Below are 14,410 nucleotides of genomic sequence, written 5' to 3'. Positions count from 1 at the left end.
TTTATTACTCATAGATGCTTACAGCGTGCCTGGGTGCAGCTTAATGGGGCCCCATTGGCATGCTCCTCTCGCCTGTCCTTGGTCAGAGCAGCGTGGACACAGTCCACATTCAACATTGGACCCTTGGCCACTACTGCAGCAGGGGACCCTCAGCTTTAGTACCTTTTCCAGCCTATGCCTTCTAACAGGTGTCAACCTACAGGAGTATCATCACCTCAAACCACCTTTTTGGGAGTTCCTAGCAGGGAGCCCTTTCTATGTTAATCTACAGAAATGTCACACAAGCCACTTTTAAGGTCTTCCTAAGTAAACTTGTTGTTTGTGTTACCTACAGAGTTATCACACCGAGCCACTTTTTGTCTGTATATAACTCCACACACACACTAACGGGGCCCTGAGGGAAAGGCAGAGTCTGCCTCTCATATCTGCACACTCTAGAGTAGTTCCTACCAGACGGCATAGCCTTATTCACTTGCCTCAATGGATTTAACATTATATCCTAACTTATTTCTATAAATCGTCCATATTTTTCTATATATTTAGTTACTATGACATTATATTACTGTAACACCACCGCTGTTCTGCCCCCGCAGATACAGCGGCTCTGGTTCGTGAAGCTTCTGTGTCCTTTTAACCTTTCCATTAGCTCCTCCTTGTCCATATTTGAATATTCTGAATTCCTTCCCATATTGAAAACACACACACTCCTTCTCCAGCCCTGCATCCCGTCTGTCCAGTGTCTTCCGTGGGCTGTACTCCCCCCCACACACACACCGCCCCACTAAAGCCAGGCTTCCAGAAAGACTATGCCACCCATTTATTCCAGAACACACGTGCCGTCTGGCTTCTCCCCTCGGCCCTCTCCTGGTGACACCTCCAGTGACAGAACTGTCCCTTCCCCCAGGCCCTCTTTCTGCTTTCGTCTGATGTGGCCGTCTGTTCTTCCTCGGAGCTTTCTCTGCCCAGGGCTCCCCGTGTCTGGCCTTTCCTTCGCCAGCGTCTCAGTCTCTCCTTCGTCTTCTCTCCTCTTCTTCCAAGTGTTGATGGTCCACGGGGCTCTGTCCCCTTTGTCACCTTTCCCTGGACAGTATCCTCTCTGCCCTCAGATTTAACTGTCATGTAAATGTCCATGTGGTCACGTCAGTGAGAGGCCAGCAGTTTCCATTTACGAGTGTAGGTGGCCTCACACCTCCCTCCTGCACTCCAGCTGCATACTCCAGGAGCTTTTTGGCGAGGTCTCCTTCCTGTCACGTTACACCGAAACCCATCCGTTTGTCTTTCTCCTCAGCCAGACACTAAGTCCTTCACGATCAGGTCTTACTGGGCTTTGTGTCTCGGGCGTAATGCCAGGGACACGGTGGGTGCTCCGTGAACGGTGGGTGGGTGTCCTCGGGTGTCTCCCCTCTACATGTGCAACACCAGCCTTCTTCCCGGTCACCCTGTCCGGTGTTCTGTCCTGGTCACCCAGACACTCACTTCTGCTCAGGGGTCTGTCATTCGAGCCTGCTGAGCATCCGCTGCTCCCTGCTGGGTCATTAAGAAAACCTTCACCCCTTTGCCATTTATCCTGTTGTAGGAGAAATCTTCCCAGAACATGGATCTGGTCGGGTCACACCCTTGCCTGAGGCATTGAGTTATTCTCTTTTTCAAACTTCCACAAAGGCCTTCATTAGCAGACTCCTATTCATCTCTTTTCCCTTCAGTCATCACTACCTGTACCCCCGGTGCCACCAGTACCGGACAGGCCACGCTGTTCCCTGAGCTTTTCCCACCTAATCTAGCTGACGAATTCCTGGAGATTGACAGAGGCCTGGAGGTAACCTCTGTGAGGATTCTCCCCCGAGCAGGTGGTGGTCAATGCTCTTGTCCCTCGGCGCTCTTAGGATCAGAGCCAACCCTGGGAGTAAAGAGTTAGTCCTGTAGTCTGGCCAGGCGGCGGCGCAGTGGATGCTGGGATGCTGAGGACCCGGGTTCGAGACCCCAAGGTTGCCAGCTTGAGCGCGGGCTCATCCAACTTGAGTGTGAGATCATAGACAGGATACCACATGGTTGCTGACTTGAGCCCAAAGGTCACTGGCTTGAGCAAGGGGTCGCTGGCTCAGCTAGAGCCCCCCGCAGTCAAGGTACAGATAAGAAAGCAATCAATGAACAACTGAGGAGCTGCAACAAGTTGATGCTTCTCACCTCCCTCTCTCCCTCTCTCTCACTCTCACTAAAAAAAAGTCCTGTATAATTTAGGTATGAGCCAAGTCTGTGAGTTCAGGTTTTGTTGTGTCTGATCTGCAGCGTTAGGACCGCCATAAAGCAGGATGGTGGGGGTGGGGCTGGTTCGGGTTGCGTCTTACAGCCTGTCCAGGAATGAGGGCCATCTCGCTGCAGGGGCTCACGTGTGTGACAGCGTTTGTTGGTCCAGCCCCATTCAGTATCATTTGCTGCCATGATTGCTGTTACTCAGCCGGTTTCCTCTTGTCTCGAAGTGAAAAACTGTTGTTGCCAAATATTATATATTTCACCCCAATGAAAACAGTCCCAGTTGTGCACTCCATGGGAGAAGGCTGGTACCGGGAATACGTAGTTGGCATCTGGAGTGTGCACTGTACCAGGGGACTTCCAGAAACGGCTTTGACACTGACCTCTTTCTGCACATTTACTCTGAAACTGAGTACCGTAATGTGTCTCTTCAGAACTTTGCCAAATGCTACAGCCGTGTTATGTTGACTTAAATACAGTCATTTGTCCAAATACGTAATACCTAAGCGCCAGCAACACTGATGTTAACGTGACAAGTGCTCTTCAGTTCACTCCTGTGACAGACTTTTGAGAGCAAGATTTCCTCAAAAACCTGGCAATTTTGTGAGAATTTATAAGACTATACTTGACTCCTCTATTATTAGAAATACTAAAGCCATAAGAATGAAAGTTTTATTTAAGGTAGAGTTACGTTAACCCTTAGGGAAAACTACCAGGGTTCTTTAGTAAACGAGGTACTTAAGTTTTGTTTAATTCTCGGGCAGTCCAGTTGTTTACATTGTCCTGATTTGAAGGAATCTCTTCACTTTGCGGCATGCTTTTCTTGATCACGACCTTGACGGCTTGGCTTAAAAAACAATCCGCCGATGAGAATGCAATTGACCTCTGACTGGTTGGCAGGGATAGTAACATGATGTTCTGACAAATTGCAGATCTTTCAGCAAAGAGCGCCTCTGTTCCCGATGAACTTGGTGCCTGTGGACATTCCAGAACGTCGAGCTATGCCAGCCAGCAGTCGAAAGTATCAGGTAGAGGCTGCAAGTGGCGCTGAGCTCCTCGGACACTGGAGCTAAGGGACCCGAGGGCTGGGGTGCGGGAGGAGGGGCGCGACGGCAGTGTCTGGTGCCGGTGTCACAACCACAGTGACTCCCCCCACAGGGTACAGCACGTGCCACTCCCGGTCAGCCAGCTTCTCTGAGTTCTGCCACCGGAGGAACACCTCGGTGGGAAGCACGTCGACGGGCGTCGAGAGTATTCTAGAGCCCTGTGACGAGATCGAGCGGAAGGGAGCCGAGCCGGATCTTGATACAGCTGAGAGAGAAGACTCTGCGGCCGAAACACCCAGCAGGTGGCCTTCTGGTCTTCGCTTACGCGGGTGGGGCTGGGGGGACTTTGTTTTCATAACACAATAAAAAGGACATTCTTTTAAAAACTATTTTCCAAGGTGCGCAGTGAAACAAGATTCTGTAGAATCCCAGCTGAAGCGAGTAGATGACACCCGAGTGGACGCGGACGATATCGTGGAGAAAATATTACAGAGTCAGGACTTCAGCCTGGACTCCAGTGCAGAGGGTGTGTAGCTAACCACGCAGCGTGTGTACACGCCTGGGACCCAAGCCTGTGAGGGGTGGCAGTAAGGGGCTGTTTTGCCATACTGTTTGTGGCATATTTGAGAAATTTTATAGCCATGAAAACCTGAAGGTAACTTTGTAGCTCATATGTTTCTAAGGAGATACACACACACACACACACACACACATATAAAATTTTTTTCTTTTAAGTGAGAGGAGGGGAGATAGACTCCCGCATGTGCCAGCCAGGACCGGGATCCACCCAGCAACCCCTGTCTGGGGCCAGTGCTCAAATCAACCAAGCCATTTTTAGCACCTGAGGCTGACATGCTCGGACCATCTGAGCTATCCTCAATGCCCAGGGCCACACTCAAACCAATTGAGCCACTGGCTGTGGGAGGGAAAGACAGAGAGAAGGGAGAGCAGGAAGGGAGGAGAAGCAGATGGTCCTTCTCATGTGTGCCCTGACTGGGAATTGAACCTAGGACATCTGCAGTCCAGGCCACTGCTCTGTCCACTAAGCCAACTGGCTAGGGCCTGTTTTTTTACCTTATGATAGATATTTATATCTGCATCATAACTGGACGTAAGTACTTCAAGTCACCATTGTAATTTGGAAGATTGGGTTGTAAACTTGAAATGATAGTGAATAACAGAATCCTTCGTTTCCTCCTTCGCATTTTTTTCTTTTTTTAAATTTTTTTTTCTTACAGAGACAGTCAGAGAGAGGGATAGATAGGGACAGACAGACAGGAATGGAGAGAGATGAGAAGCATCAATCATCAGTTTTTCATTGCGACACCTTAGTTGTTCATTGATTGCTTTCTCATATGTGCCTTAACTGCGGGCCTTCAGCAGACCGAGTAACCCCTTGCTTGAGCCAGCGACCTTGGGTTCAAGCTGGTGAGCTTTTTTTTTTTTTTTTTGGTTTGCTCAAGCCAGATGAGCCTGCGCTCAAGCTGGCAACCTCGGGGTCTCGAACCTGGGTCTTCTGCATCCCAGTCCAACGCTCTATCCACTGCGCCAGTGCCTGGTCAGGCTCTTTTTTTAAAATTTTTTTAAAAATTGAATTTATTGAGGTTTTATTGCTTAATAGAACTACTGCTCACAAAAATTAGGGGATCAGGGAACATGCAGATTTCAGTACTTTCAGCCTATTGTATGGTGCATTTTCACCAATGAAATAAAAGTTGGTTTTGCATCTCCTCTGCATAATCAAGCATCTTTCTTTGACTTGTCATTTGCTTTTCTGATGTTCTTGTTTAATCAAAATCAAATGCTTCTTTTTTTTTATCGCTTCATATTCATTTTGAAATATCCTCTAATTTTTGTGAGCAGTATACAGAATATGGGTTTCAGGTGTACAATTCTGTAACCATTATCAGTGTACTTACTGTATTGTGTTCAGCACCCCAAGTCAGGCCTCCCGCCATCAGCACTTACCCCCCTCCACTCCCCTCTCCCTCCCCTCTCCCTCCCCTTTGCATTTTCCCTGAAAGGGAACACTGACAAAACACCAGCTTGAAAGGTAGAATTATTCACGCTGGTGTGACTACAGAGCAGTTAACAATGGGCTTGGGTTTATTATACAACTGGGTGTAAAGAGAAGTGATTAAACCTGTCCTGGAAATGTGTGAGGAGAGCTGCCTTCTTGACTCGGTTTTAAGAAAAATAGATTTAGGAAAGTTGATGAGGAATAACTATTAGGATAGCCCTTGAATTGTCTGTTGTAAAACATGAATATAGCATTTCTAAGTTTTTAACTTCCTTAATAGAACGGAAGTGTAAAATGTGAATGTGTTACAACATGGACATTGTCTGACGGTACTGATTGTATTCACAACAAATATTTTAACTGTGCAGAAGAAGGACTGCGGTTGTTCGTGGGCCCCGGGGGAAGCACCGCCTTCGGCAGCCATCATCTCCCAAACAGGTACGTAGTCCAAGTACTGTCTTGTTAAAGGAAGGATAGGCTTTTTCTTTTCACTGTTCATGAGTAGATGATGAAGGCTACAGCCTGACCAGGCGGTGGCGCAGTGGATAGAGCGTCAGACTGGCACACGGAGGACCCAGGTTCAAAACCCCGAGGTCGCCAGCTTGAGCACGGTCTCATCTGGTTTGAGCAAGGCTCACCAGCTTGGACCCAAGGTCACTGGCTTGAGCAAGGGGTCACTCGGTCTGCTGTAGCCCCCTGGTCAAGGCACATATGAGAAAGCAATCAATGAACAAGTAAGGTGCTGCAACAAAGAATTGATGCTTCTCATCTCTCTCTTCCTGTTTCTCTGTCCCTATCTGTCTCTTTCTCTGTCTCTGTCACCAAAAAAAAAGGAGGATGAAGGTCACCAAGTGTGTTAGACTGAGGCTAGGAAACAACTGCTGGTGGTTCCACAGGAAGGGCTGCGGCTCTTTGTGTAGCGCTTAGTCTTTCTTATTCTTTTCTTCTGGGGGGAGGGCGGGGTGGTTTGTTTGCTTTGTCTGATACTTTAGACAGAACGAAGTATAATTACATTTTCGGTCTGTGGTCTTATCTGTCACAAGCTGTTATGCAGCCACCGAGCAACCCACGCCATTAACCTTTCTTGTGCTCTCCAAGAATTCATTTCCTCTTCCAGTGCTAATTTCATTGAGTACCTCCTGTGTGTTCAGCGCAGTGCAGGGCCCTGAGGATACAGAGGGATTTTCATGTGGCTGTTTGATAGGCGAGCACCCGCATCAGCCACTGACTATGACCAGAGGCGATCGCTACATGAAAGAGGAATGTAGAAAGATGCTACAGGAAGTAGTTCATTGAAAAGAGGGTAACCGTGGGTGTAACACAGTTTAGACCTTTCATAACTTTCACTGACTCAGCCACTCATTCAGTTCAGGAACAATTCATTGGGCCAACTTGCAGGGAAGTGATTCATGGGCCCAGGTGCCCTCCATTTTACCCGTCACCGTTCTCCTTACCTGTGTTATCCAAACTGGACTGCTAGCAGCCAAGGTGGGCAGTTTTCCCTGAAGCCACTGAAGCAGAAGTCGACACTTCGCCATTCACATTTTCTGGGGGAAACTTAGTCACGTGGCCACACCTGTCTACAAAGACAGTTAGGAAATAGCTCTAGCCAAGCAGCCTGGACCTAGGTAAAACTGTGCAGAAGGGGAGAGAAGATTTGAGGGGTGCAACCAGCAGTCTGTCAAAGCAAGCTAGTGAAGAAATTCCCCTTTAAATCATTTCCCCTTTAAATCTACATTACGTAGATAGAATTTACAGTACAGACGACGGACAAAGAAATTCACATATTGATTCAAAGAGCCGTTGCCCTTCCTCGGGAAATGCACTAAGACACCACACTACTAAAGCAACTAAAAGCTGTTACCTATTAACTGTGCAAGGCCTGAAGTTGCAGTCAGGGTGTGTTCTTGGATGAGACCGACTTTAGGATCTCTATGGAAGTACGTTTGCCACAGTGTGTTTGATTGGGTAAGAATTTGGAACCATTAGAGTTAAGTATGAGAGCATCAGAAACTGGACTAACCCAGTGTATTAATAAGTATAAACATTTAATATTTCAAGTGTTTTCTATCGGTGATATCTTGTGTAAACCCAGTCAGTGGAAATCAAATCTAGTAGAAAATGCCTAATGCACGCTCTCTTCAGAGCAAATGTCAACTGGGACAGGTTCAAACACTGCCACTCAAAATTTTGAAGTTTGTTTTTTTCCCCTTACTGTTCAGGGCGGTGTCTGGAGCTTATGAACAGGTTGTGATCAAACGCTAGAGGCCCCTGCTGGTGAACGGAAGCTTCCCTGTGGCTTCCAGGTGTGGGCCGTTGGGCTGTCGAGACACTCGATTCAAGCACTTCTGAGAAAACGAGCCCGTTTAAAAAGGAAGCACGTTCATCTATCCAGAGGAAAGCGAACCCTGATTTTCTTCTCCGGAAGTGCCACCACACTCCTTTCGCCCGCATAGAGGGGCCGTCGGGAACGTGGGAATGGCAGTCTCGAGGCGGTGTGTCCTGTGTGCGGAGAAGCCCACGGCTTCCGCGGTCACCGCACGTGCTCATGAGAGGACTGCTTTCTCTTTCGGAACAGCTGTGGGGGGCGGCATCGGGGTCTAGCTCTAGTGTGGGGGTGTGAACCCTGTGGTCGACAGCTCAGCGGGGTGGGGCGCCAGTTCTTTCACTTTCTGTCAAGATAGCTATGATTCCTGTTAAGGAAATCTTCCATATTATGCTACTTAGAGTATTATACTCAGTTTATTAACCCTTTTGATACAGTAATTGATACCAAAGTGTGGGTGTTCATGCTTTGAGACAGTTATATATACTAGGATTGAATCGTGTAAAATGCTTAATCTAAAGGTATCAGTCTTAAGTCAAATAACAAGTGTATTTAAGTCTGAGCTACAAGAATGGGTAGAATGCCATGATCGTGCAGCGTGTATTACTACTTGTTAATGTTAGATGAGCCGCAGGACTGCACGAGCACCGAGGTAGAGAGTCCAGAGAGGTCGGACGTTTGGTATGTTAAGCTACCATAAGGCGCCCCAACCTAAGAGCCGTTCTCACTAACTGAATAATGCTGCCGGTTTCAGGAGTCACAGTTAGAACAACTGGAGAAACCCTGGGATAGGATGAGAAACAGAGCAGCCTTTTCTCTGTAAGTTCACACTTATCTGAAATTGAAAATGATTCCAAGGAGGCAGTGGATAAGACAGAGGCCAACGGTTTGACATGGACATGTGGTCCTCTATCGTGTCCCCGCCCACCGCCCGCCGTGATCAGACACCCTGCTTTCTTCTTACTGTAGCGGGTGTTTTGAGGCAAGACTAGGCCGTAACATAGGTCAGACAGAGCTTTTAAAGTAAGAATATGGAAACCGGATCCAGGCTCAGAGCACAGCAGATGAACCCAAAGAGCTTTTCTGGATTTATGTGACAGTTTCTGTGTGGAAAGAGCTTCATTTTCTTGGAATTAGTCAGGAAAAAATGTAGATTCTATAAAACCAGAGATTCCCAGACTTTACTTTCAAAACCCTGTCCAAGTAACTTATATATGTTAGAATTGCTTTGGTCTAGGTATTTTCATGTTGGCAAAATAAGGGAGGGAAATGTGTTTTTTTTAAATATGTTATTTTTAAAGGAAATGTTACTTTAATATTCAAATTGAGAGGTTGGAGAAAATGTGAATAGTTCATGTTAAGGGCTTTTTTTTTTTTTAATATTTCAAGGAATGGGTATTACAAACGAATCCAAAACTACTTTTACAAATAGATTCTAAGATTTTAAAGAGATGACATCCCAGTTTAGAATATTTTGAATGTCAAGAGAGAGGGTTTTCTGAGTCATTAAATTTAATTTTTTAAGATTTGTTTTGAAGGGGAAAAAAATCAACCTGAAGATTTAAGTCTAACCAACGAAAATGTTGTCTTAAGTGATAAACCCATTCGTTGTATATTACAGAAAAAAAATCAAAGTTTTCAGTAGAGATATGAAGATATTATTGAGAAAGATATTTATTATGACTTGTTTTAAAAACATATTTTTCTATTTTCAAAATATTATTCCTAGGCTGTATTTTTTATGGGCTCTTCTGCAAAATGATTTTGCAGCTTTGCAATGATGAATACCAGATTGTGGGCGGGGCCCAGTAAGGCCGTCCTTCCGGCATGTCAGCACGTCGGAGGGGCGGGACTCCGGCACTGACCCTCCCTCATCCCTGGCTGCCCGTGGCTGAGACCTTCATACGAGACTGGCTCTCGGTATTTAAATACAATACAGAATTATTTTTAATAAACAAAATGTGGATTTTGAAAAGCATAAACATTTTGCCTTTATATATATTCACACTTGATCTTAAGCAAAGACCAAGAAGTGATGCCTTCATAAATTTAGCAGCTGCCAGATAACATCGTGATTTATATAATAAACATTTTAATAAATTGAAACATTAGGAAGAAAAGAGATGGCAGTGTCCTCTCTGGTCAGTGATGTCTGGAGTCATTTTACTGTTTTTGTGTTCCATCAGCATACTTTGCAATCCCATTTCACTACAGTTCTTAAAAATACTTGTTACAGGCCCTGGTCGGTTGGCTCAGTGGTAGAGCATTGGCCCAGCGTGTGGAAATGCTGGATTCGATTCCCGGCCAGGGCACACAGGAGAAGCGCCCATTTGCTTCTCCACCCCTGCCCCCCTCCTTCCTCTCTCTCTCTTCCCCTCCCGCAGCTGAGGCTCCATTGGAGCAAAGTTGGACCAGGCGCTGAGAATGGCTCCATGGCCTCTGCCTCAGGCACTAGAATGGCTCTGGCTGCAAGAGAGCAACACCCCAGATGGGCAGAGCATGCCCTGGTGGGCATGCCGGGCGGATCCCAGTTGGGCGCATGCAGGAGTCTGTCTCTCTGCCTCCCCGCTTCTTACTTCAGAAAAATACAAAAAAAAGCCCACAAAACTTGTTACAGGTTGCCTAGGTGTCTGCCTTGCTTCCAAGTTTTTCTTTTCTTGAGCATGTTCTGTTAATAGCTTAACCATACAGCTACTGAAAAAGAATCTGCTTATTCAATACCAAGTCCACTTTTGGTTTCCTTTTTGAGTTTAGAAAATCAAATTTTAAAAAATAGATCTTTATACGTCGATTTCAAAATATTCAACTCAAATTTCCAATCATCCAGTCTTGGAGAATTTGCAGCTATATAACATTTTCTAACCCTGTGCTAGAGAAAGAGATGAATGGTATTAATATTTAAGTGACAAGAGTTGTAACCACCTCATTTGGGGGAATTACAGTAGCAGCAGCTCGGGGGCCCACTTCCTGTGACTTGCGCTGGTGACTGAGACGCGAGAGGACGTGAAGGGTAGCAGAGGTCGGAGAAGGCCACCGGTTTACACTTCGATGGTTGACTACTCTCGGTGGTGGTGATGAAGGCTCTGTATACAACTAACGTGGGTTAGTACACAGAATCTGGCCAAGTCTTGATCAAGAATCTTAAAAGTATTTACTAGCCTCCAGCCAAGACATACTCAGGTAACAATGAGTTTTAATAAATTAAAACATCCAAAATTGATTTTAGACATTAAGATTTCCCCGCTAGTGACCACTTTGCAAGCTCAAGCAGACAGTGTAGCTCAATACTCTACTGCAGTGCTGTGCGTGTGTGGTGTTGGGCTTCGGGACCATCAAGCAGTGCCCGAGGGGACGAGGAGACGGGGCTCAGAACGGGTGTACTTGATGTTGGCAGGTCTTTAACTGGGGCAGCTCAGAAAGTGTACTCAGTCCGCTCGCTGAGATGGTACGTCAGGTGAGTATAATCAGGTACTGTAGTTGAAATGGTGTTACACCGCTATTTATCTGTGTTGGCTTAGGTACTATGCGTAATTTTTATAGCTGAGATGTTAAAGAATATGAAGTCTAAAAAATATAAAGGATGAAATATGCCTGTGTTAACCCTGTTTTAAGACTGCTCTGGAGTAACACCACATTATTCCCTTATATAAGTGACTTTTCATAAGATAATATATATATACACAGTGTATTTTAAGTGGTTGTATAGGTGGTTTCTAACTACTCCATCTGACAAAGCTGGCAGATTTTTAAATTTATGCAGGCTACCTACTCTGCATTTACCAATGTTATATTTATCATATACATATCTATTAAAAACTCTCTTAATATTCATTGACCAAATACCACACAGAGGAAGGCATTTAGGGTACATTCAGTCTGGTTTTGTTTTTTTTTTGGAAATACATCTTATTTGGGGGATTACCTTTGTTTTATGCATTTATTTGTTCCTGTAGAAGTTGCTACAGTTGTCATGTAAATGTTTATGAAAATTTTTTTATTGAAGTGATTCCATTAGTATTCTGTTCTAATACTTGGAGAATGACCTTCATATTTATATGTTTCTTTGTTCTACCTGCACAACTATAAATTCAGGAAATGTTTCCTTGTTTTGTTTTTTACAAAAACCAATTTTCTATTGTAAAGTATGGATATTTGTAGTAATGTAAAGGTGAATCTTAAACATGTTCAATAAAAATCATGTCTTAGTTCTGGCCGGGTGTCTCAATTGGTTAGTGTCACCCTGCTACACCAAGATTGTGGGTTCAGTCCCTGGTCAGGGCACATACAAGAATCAACCAATGAATGCATAGTAAGTGGAATAACGAATTGATGTTTCTTTCTCTCTCTTTCTGCCTCTCTCCCCCTTTTAAATCAATAAATTTTAAAAATCATATCTTAAAGTTTAGAATGTTCTTTCAGCTAAGATTCTTTTTTTTTAAAGTGTGAGGAAGGGACGGCTAAGATTCTGTTACTCGCCAAGGTCAGAAAACAGAAATGAGCCTGACCAGGCAGTGCTGCGGTGGACAGAGTGTCAGCCTGGGGTGCAAGGGCCCAGGTTCGAAACCTCGAGGTTGCTGACTTGAGCACAGGCTCCTCTGGCTTCAGTGGGGTCACCAGGCACGAGCGTGGGGTTCTTGGCTTGAGTGTGGGATCATAGAAATGACCCCAAGTTCACTGGCTTTGCCCAGCTGCCGCCCCCTGGTCAAGACACATATGAAAAAGCACTCAATGAACAACTATGGTGCTGCAGTAAAGAATTGATGCTTCTCATCTCTCTCCCTTCCTGGCTGTCTGTCCCTATCTGTCCCTCTCTCTGTTTCCATCTCTCTCGCTAAAATAAAGTAAACTCTTATTACTTAAAAATTTATAAAATGAAGAAAGAAGAAAAAGAGAGAGAGAAAGAAAGGGAAAGAAAGAGAGAGAAAGGAAAAAAGATAGGGAGGAAGGAGGAAACAAGTGAAAAGTGAGAAGACCAGGATAACTTTCCCCGAGGGCTTCCGGTGAAAGACACTGCCTCCGGAGGCTGCTCCTGCAGGGCCCCTGGTCCAGGGGTCTCCAAACTTTTTACACAGGGGGCCAGTTCACTGTCCCTCAGACCATTGGAGGGCAGCCAAATACAGTAGTCCTTTCACTGACCACCAATGAAAGAGGTGCCCCTTCCAGAAGTGCAGTGGGGGCTGGATAAATGGCCTCAGGGGGCCGCATTGCGGCCCACGGGCCATAGTTGGGGGACGCCTGCTTGGAATAAGGGGCCTGAGTCTGTATTCAGACTCCCCTTTGAACCTGTCTTTAATTAAGGACAGAGATAATAGCACAAACTTTTTTGGGTTGTAAGATGTTAAGAATAGGCCAGTTAAAAAAAAAAAAAAAAAAGAATAGGCCAGTTGGTGGGAACTCAGTGTTTTATCAAAGCCAAAATTTCCCTTTGTGTAGATCTATATACACCTCTTTAATTCTAGTGTTAGACATAGACGATGATCAATAAATGTGCCACTGTTAGAGGTTATGATTATCAGGTAAATGATACTCATTGTCACCACACCCTGTTAAGTGTTCTTCCAGTTGACTCAAATGTCCTCCCAAAAGAGAAACAATGCCAACACATTCTGCTGCTACTCAATTATAATAGCAATTTTTTTTTGACAGAAACTGAGAGAGACAGACAGATAGTGACAGGCAGGGAGAGAGATGAGAAGCATCAATTCTTTGTTGCAGCTCCTTAGTTGTTCACTGATTGCTTTCTCATATGTGCCTTGACTAGGGGGTGAGGGCTACAGCAGAGTGAGTGACCCCTTGCTCAAGCCAGTGACCTTGGGCTCAATCCAGTGACTCCATGCTCCAACCGGATGAGCCAGCGCTTAAGCTGGCAACCTCAGTGTTTTGAACCTGGGTCCTCCACGTCCCAGTCCAACGCTCTATTCACTGCACCACTGCCTGGTCAGGCTATAATAGCAGTTTAAACTGACTAAAGGACTATGGTTCAGTATGAGTCTGAACCCAGATCTTTCTCTGCAGATTGTCATGGCTTCCCTGGACAGTGCAGATTGTGAAAGGTTAAGCAACTTAAGGAGAGAGAGCTCCCTGCTTACTGGCAGAAGTACAGTGGGGTGTGGTTTGGACACTTTAAGGGAAACCTTCAAATTTCCTCTCCAGCACACAGGACGACACAACATCACGCAGGACAACTTGGTGCCAGATCAGAGAGTAGAACATCGCAGGCCCCTCAGGTCTGGTCCCCACAATCTTTCTTCCAGGGGTGGAGTCCCCAGGCACAGCTCTCTTGTTATAACTCAACCTAGCCTCGTGTTTTTCTCTTCCTCCCTCCCTCCATCCTCCCCACTCTTTCACCTTAAGTTGCCTCTTCTTTTGAGTATATCATATACCTGCAAGCAGCACATATAAGGAAATGAAATCTTTCTGTCCATTGGCGTGATAGGAAATCTATGGTGAGGTTAATCCGTCCCGCATTACACAAGATGCAACACAGAAGAGCCTTACGTTGAGCCACTGTCTGAGCTGGTGATCTCTATTCTGGATGGACTCGGGTCATGAGGAATGTCAGACCTCCCTGTATGAGTTAGTTTAGACCCCATTGCTGTGCAGCTATAATTCAGGTGGGTCGAGATGTCTCCTGAACCATTTCTCCGAAGAAACTGACTTCACCACTAGATCTTGAAATCATTTCAGCAGCTACATTCCTGTGTTGCAAAAGCTTCAAACGTCTATAGAAAATTGGCGTAACTAAGATTTTTTTCTTCCTTTTTTTTT

The 14,410-nt window shown here is 45.4% G+C and overlaps 1 protein-coding gene across 1 annotated transcript in view; it reads left to right on the top strand.

Annotated features, from left to right (window-relative positions):
• The window catches only part of EEIG2 (EEIG family member 2), a 51,502-nt gene extending 39,469 nt beyond the window's left edge, over positions 1-12,033 (top strand). The window contains exons 7-11 of the mRNA XM_066246412.1: positions 3,183-3,278; positions 3,409-3,598; positions 3,695-3,822; positions 5,685-5,754; positions 7,539-12,033. Coding sequence (XP_066102509.1) covers positions 3,183-3,278; positions 3,409-3,598; positions 3,695-3,822; positions 5,685-5,754; positions 7,539-7,581 — 527 coding nt within the window. The 3' untranslated portion in view covers positions 7,582-12,033. The remainder of the gene's footprint in view (positions 1-3,182; positions 3,279-3,408; positions 3,599-3,694; positions 3,823-5,684; positions 5,755-7,538) is intronic.
• The last annotated feature ends 2,377 nt before the right edge of the window (positions 12,034-14,410 follow it).

This window comes from Saccopteryx bilineata, chromosome 11 (genome assembly GCF_036850765.1).
Source record: "Saccopteryx bilineata isolate mSacBil1 chromosome 11, mSacBil1_pri_phased_curated, whole genome shotgun sequence".
Taxonomy (NCBI): domain Eukaryota; kingdom Metazoa; phylum Chordata; class Mammalia; order Chiroptera; family Emballonuridae; genus Saccopteryx; species Saccopteryx bilineata.
Note: the sequence above shows the minus strand (reverse complement) of the source record. Positions and strands in the feature narration are given on the sequence as shown.